Source organism: Lycium barbarum, chromosome 6 (assembly GCF_019175385.1).
Source record: "Lycium barbarum isolate Lr01 chromosome 6, ASM1917538v2, whole genome shotgun sequence".
Lineage (NCBI taxonomy): Eukaryota > Viridiplantae > Streptophyta > Magnoliopsida > Solanales > Solanaceae > Lycium > Lycium barbarum.
This window is the reverse complement of record NC_083342.1, coordinates 118436262-118442596: the sequence shown is the minus strand read 5'-3', so window position 1 is coordinate 118442596 and position 6335 is coordinate 118436262. Positions and strand designations below refer to the sequence as shown.

General features: G+C 36.8%; 1 protein-coding gene across 1 annotated transcript; it reads right to left on the bottom strand.

Moving 5' to 3' along the window:
- Nucleotides 1-906: 906 nt before the first annotated feature.
- LOC132645832 (uncharacterized) lies at nucleotides 907-5881 on the bottom strand. Its single transcript, XM_060363050.1, has 5 exons — nucleotides 5701-5881; nucleotides 3635-4324; nucleotides 3347-3544; nucleotides 1356-1447; nucleotides 907-1229 (listed from the first exon to the last, which is right to left on the bottom strand). Exons 2-4 carry the CDS (start codon nucleotides 4304-4306, stop codon nucleotides 1427-1429), a joined length of 891 nt encoding a protein of 296 aa, XP_060219033.1. The 5' UTR covers nucleotides 4307-4324; nucleotides 5701-5881; the 3' UTR covers nucleotides 907-1229; nucleotides 1356-1426.
- Nucleotides 5882-6335: the final 454 nt, after the last annotated feature.

Here is a 6335-nt window from a genome sequence, read left to right as displayed (position 1 = left end):
CTCTCCATTAACGAGCAGAGATGTAAAGAGAATGACCAACGACTTCAAATACATGTCTTTGGCGTAACAAAGGAGCGAGGTTGGTAAAGTTTGAGGTGGCATCTGGACATGGCGAAAAGAGCAAAATGGCCAAATGTTGTGATTTTACATTAATAATTAGTAGTTTAAACAATTGTTATAAAAAAAATCTGAAGAGAGGTCTTAATTTTTTGGACATGGTGTAAAGCTATTGTTACGAGGTCAAACATGAAGGGAGGCCTTAATTTTCTGAGTACACTTTCTAGTTTTCAAAATGCTAAAAAGTGTCTCCGTTTAAAATCTGGAGATCTAAATCCGCATTTCCTTGCTGCTCAAACATAGTAGACATTGAAATACTTTACTTTTAACAAAAGAGAAGAAAAGTACAGGGACCATAGAACCATTATCTTCCACAGTATGCTTGGTCTCACATAGAACTTGTAACTTTTCCATACGTCGAAATCTTTACACTGTTCAAATAAGAAACGTGTAACGACAAATGATGCTAAATTTAACTCGAGCAGGTTTGTTAAAAAAAAAAATTGCCTCAAAAGAGACTCCACAGAAGAAAGGATTCCTCTTTCATAACTAGAAAACCGCTGAGGGTTAGTGGCTCGATTCAAAGCTCGTCAATAATGAGCCCACAACACCACCTCCCCCCCCCCCCCCCCCACCCCCCTTCTTTTTCTACTTAAATATAAGGTTTTTGTCTGCAACAGGATTCGAGCTTGTGTACACATCACTAGATTAAAGCCTTGAGGCGACGAAAAAGGACTTTTTCACATATTCTAAGTGGTAATGCTGTATATTCTTAGTTCTTGAAAGATAATCATTTTTATGGGGTCACGGAAAGGAAAGACTCAATTTGCTAACTTGGGCACCTGCAACTAAATCAGGAAATCTTTTTCATCGAACTTAAAAATGAGAAAGTGGCGATGATCTAAATACAGAACACTGCTAAACACAGCAGAATCCAAAACTTACATTAACATACAGTACATGCATGACTTAACGCCCCTCAATTTAGTCTGCCATGTTGCAAGTCCTCTGAAAAATGATGAATCCATGGCACACTTATGTGATTTGTATTGTAAACAGTATGTACAGAATATCAGCCATTGCACAACGTGAAGATAAATCTCTCCTCCACCCAATCGTGTTACAGGATTCTCATCGTACATTCTCAACAAAGAACATGTCAGACGACAAACCTGATTCAGAGAGACCAGCAAAAAAGAAATTTATCTTGCCAGAATCATAATCTCAAACGGCTACAGATGGCTAAAATATGCAGGTAAGATATGAACAAGATAAAATGCTACTTATTAAATTCCTACCACTTCTTTATCTGTGGCAACATAGAAATCGTAATCATGTCAGCACTTGAAATTGATGAAGCTTCCGCGTGCTATTTCTTTCTTTGAGCAGCCTGTGATAAGTAAACCATATTTGTAAGTGACTTCCTAAGAAATACATTTATGATGGAATAAAATGAGCGGAAAATTTTCTTTCTAAGATATAGACGTAACAAGAAATGAGTAATCGTAAAAAGAGATGAAAACGAAGCAATTTGTAGCAATAACAGTAGCAATACCATAAAGGACATGTAGAAACGAGAAACTCTCAGGTCTACCCAATCTGTACTCCTTTTTTTTCCTTCCATTTTTCAGTACAAGCATGGATTTTTTCTTTCAGAGCACCAGCCAAGTTGTATCACATCTCAAAATTAGTTAATAAATGTAAAGAGTGGAAATCCAGTTGATGGCGTATAGCTGATTCGGTTGTGTTTCAATTCATTCACGCACCTCTAGAGTCTAACCCTCCAAACATACTAACAATGAGCAGTCAAGCACATAATAAATTCTCTTATGACAAAAAAATCTGTTATTTTCAGTTTCAAAACTAGGCGGATAGTAGGTCCAACGATAGTAGGTCCGACCTTCTCTCCACTTAAGTACAAGAATTGGTTCACCGATTAGGACCGAACTCACGCACCTACCACACATTCCACGCTGTATACTATCTTTAACGATCAACCAATACCCTACAGGCTACAGGTGTCAAGGACAGATTGCACACATAATCAGGAAATTGTCAACTGACACCAGCCAGACATTGTTGTTCTAATGTTTCTAACTCTACGTGATGAACTCCCCAAGGAAGGACTATAATGCTTGAGATACCTTTTCTGGATAGAGACCTTTTTTGGACAGATAATATTGGATGGTCACCAAGAAGATGATTGACCTCTAGTTTATAGCAGAGGAAGTAATGGAAAGTCCAATACTGTCTCCAACTTTGATTTCAACAACACACTAGTATCCAAGTATAGTGGTATCGATCATAATGAGAGACACCGTTATAACCCAATGCACATTAGTAGCGCTGGAAGCAGTCCCCGAGAACATAGCGTAATTCTTTCTGTAGACAGTAATTTCCTCTTTGTTTTGCAAGGAGAGTAATACTTCTAATAAAGCCAATTTTTCTTTTTTTATGACAAGACAACCAGCAGCCACTACCCTTTGGGTAAACCCCGCTCTTGTGCAATAGCCCGCAAACCACAAAGAAGAGATAGCCCACACAAGGCAAGCCCCGTGCGACGAGCTCGACCCAGAAGGCAAATGCCCTGCTGTTGAAGGCAGGGGGTTTCGAACCTGAGACCTCCATTATGGAAGCCCCATGCTCAACCAACTTAGCCACCCTTGTTCGATCATATGGTGGTGCTAGACCTTAATTTGACCTATTATAGATTTATTTAGCTTCTAGCCACAACTTTAGGATAAGTGGAAAAGGAAACTCGGATAAATATTTCGGTGTTAATATTACCTATTGTCTCTTTAACAACTAGTAGCAGAATCAGATTTTTATAAAGTCAATGCAGCTACTGAACAGTTAAAACCAACCTACTGTAATACTTCCTTCCACCACTCCCAGTCAAGCCCTATTAGATTTCCTCAGCAGAAAACATTCATACATAGTACATACTACTTCTTAAAAGAATTTAAGGATACCTAACTGAGCCAGAAAACTTCCCTAAGGATTTAAGCCATGACAAAAGAACTACTTTTGCCGGAAGCTCAAAGGCATAACTTCGAAAACATTTTACAAATTGAAAAACATACATAAAAGGTTTCCTCATAGTAACATATGCAATTACCACTGTCAATAAGATTAACTATTGGTAATTTTCAACCCAAGATGCATATTCAGAAGGATTTTAACTTAACATAACAAAGTAAGATAGAATATTCCTATTTGCTACTTCATTACAATATTCGGCTTTGTGGACATATCAGAATGTAAAATAACAGTTTCAAGCAGTTCATACCTTTCTCATTTTTTCTAATACTGAGTCTTCAAATTTCTGGTATCCAGCACCTACAAGATTACTCAAACTTGGGCCCTCAGGTTCCCCATTTGTCTCAGCGTTAAAAAATGGAGATGGTATTGGAGGTTGGACTGGTTGGAGAGGCACAATTAAGAGAGGATTTGATAGATCCCCCAAGACATTTCCACAAGAAGCTTTCTGAAAAAGGAAAAAAAAAATGTTACTGAGGTATTACAAACAACGCAGCTGATCCATTAAAATCAGTACTCAATTTCATAAAGTACATACCGCTGCGTCCTTAGATGACATGACAACAAGAGCTGAGCCTTTCTTCTTAGAACTCTTGATTACTACATCTTCAACCTCACCAAACTCACTAAACAACTCTCTCAGTCTTTCGGAAGTATAATCTGCACCGATCTTCTCCCAAGATACCTTAAGCACTTTTTCCTTGTCTACACTACTCCCCTTGCCTTCTGTAGTCTCCTTAGTACTTACATGTGCCTCTTTCTGTGAAGGATCTGTAGCAGTAGAAACTTTCCTTGAATGCATTGCACGAATTCGAGCAATCTCCTCTTTAAGTTTTCTAGCAATTCGTTCCTCCTCTTCTCGAGCTAGAACGCTGGCATCAGGTGAAAAAGCAGCACGCTCTCTTGCATCGAGATCTGACATCATCTTTCTACGCTTTGAATCTTGCTGTGATTGCCGTTGGATCTTCTCACGCTTCACGCGAAGTAGATCATCAAATAACTTCCTAGCTTTCTCATCCTTGAGAATCTCGTATGAAGTTTTTAGCTTTTGAAAGTTCAAGTGAGCATTTGGATCATCAAGCCTCTTGTCTGGATGCAACTCTAATGCTTTCTTTTTATAGGCTTTAGATATGTCTTTTTCAGAAAGTTTGGCCCCTTCCTCACCCGAGGGTAAATCCAAAACAGCATAATGATCAACTTCAGTATCCATTTTCGACCGAAGTTTGAACTGTGCAACAAATTCAAACCAACTACATCAGAAAAATTATGATATTCAAACTGCAAACCAAAATAAAATGACTACCCTAATTTTCGAGATAGATTTTAGCTAACTAAGGACAGACTGCTCCAATGACTCATGCATAGATCAATAAAGTTACCATTGAGCAGTTAGAACCGCTAGGCAAGTTCTATTGGTGCAAATCATGTCACTGATTCTAATCCCAAGTTTATAGATATTATAATAAAGCATAAGAAATGATTTCACTCGGAAAGATTATAAAAGGATACATGTAATTAAATAACATAATTGAAAAACCCTTAGTGAACAGTATTATAAACTCAAAAGCAGCTTCAGTCCAGAACTTCAATAAGCTTTATGCATATTAGTATTATAAGATATTCGTAACAGGAAAAGATTTGAATAGGACTATTGATGCAAGACAAGAATTAGCCACAACTTCAAGAATTGCAGAGGTCATAGGTTGTAAGGCAACACTAAGTTGTTAATGTTAGTTCTCCCACTGAGGCGGATATAATAGAAATGAAAAATGTCCAAATTTCCTCCTACACAATCAGACTTTCGCTAAATTGGCAACAAAAGTACCCTCGTTGTTACCCTTTCATATCATATTTTCCCTTTCTCTCCAACTCATCAAATGAAATCCTAACCGCCATTCATCACCGTCCATGAAGGCTCACACATAGATGACGCGTTGAAACACACGTGTCTAAACAAACACACGTTTGAACCACTTCAGCCAAACAATACCAAATCCAACACCCACTGACCCAGAAGCCCATGCTCATGACGTGCATCCGACCCTCCAGACAAAAATTATCCCAAATTCCAGAAGATTTGTCAACCCCCTTCTCAACTCCTCCTCAGAGGCGGATGTATTGAGTAAGCTAAGGGTTCATACAATCGTATATATTTTACAACAAATACTCCCTCTGCCCTAATTTATGTGTCCCAAAAAGAATGATACTGCATTTTTATAATTTAACTTAAAATGAAATGATTTACGGCAACACAAATATCTCTATGACTTGTTTTTTAACCCTAAGTTTCAAAAGTCTTTCTTTCTTAAACTATGTGCCTAGTCAAACTAAATTGGGACAGAGGGAGTAATAGTTTTGAAATCCAGTAAATCAATTGGGTTGTGGTAGTAACTTTGGCCCAAGACTTATCAATATCAAAATCACATTTTTTTTCTAGAAATAAGATACGAAGCCCAGCGCAAACAACGGAATAACCAGCAAAACCTAAGGTTACATAAGCAAATTGGGGGAAAAGAACAATAAGAAGTTGAAAAAGCAATTGAACAGTAAAATTAGATGATGTTCGCATTTAAATAAGGGGGGTTTTACTTTAAAATAACTTACGAGTAGCCGCTGCAATTCGGAGCAATAGGGCCACACCGGTAAGTGGGAGCGTTTGGGTGGAGATATGCCGCCGGTAGACTATGTAATAATAGACTGGTTGGTCTCTTATTGGGCCTTCACCAATGCGAGTGAAGAAATTAGAGGGCAATTCGCTTGATCGTCCCTATCTCGGGGTTGGTCTTTAGTTTTTAAGGAAAAATGACCTAATAATACCTATTTAAGATTTTATATTACAAAATATAAGAATATTTTTTTTATTTATAAAATATATCAATAAATTTATAAAGTATATTAGATTTAGATTTAATGGGATATCCATGATTTTAGATTTTTTTTAAGGAAGAAAATCTGATTTTAAATGTAGACTTAATTCCAGGATAGTTACCATTTAACTTTTTTTTTTTTTTTTTTTAATATTTCTCTCTCTGTCTCCGTTTATGATAGACACCATTTTCATAACTAAAGTCTATCTTCTCTCCTAGTATAAATTTTCAAACCAATATTACAAAGTATTTTTGATTACTAACTTGTGTATTAATTGTATATAAAAATTGATTTATACCGTTTTGAGATATATATGATCATTTTGTGTTTTGAAAAGCTGTATAAATTATATAAATTGTAGTTTTAGAAAA

Bases quoted from the DNA above. Each gene is read 5' to 3' on its own strand.
- LOC132645832 (XM_060363050.1), bottom strand. From the start codon at position 4,306: ATGGATACTGAAGTTGATCATTATGCTGTTTTGGATTTACCCTCGGGT. The intron at 3,545-3,634 runs GTATGTACTTTA...TTCCTTTTTCAG, and splicing joins TGTCATCTAAGGACGCAGCG to AAAGCTTCTTGTGGAAATGT. The intron at 1,448-3,346 runs GTATGAACTGCT...TACTTATCACAG, and splicing joins TATTAGAAAAAATGAGAAAG to GCTGCTCAAAGAAAGAAATA.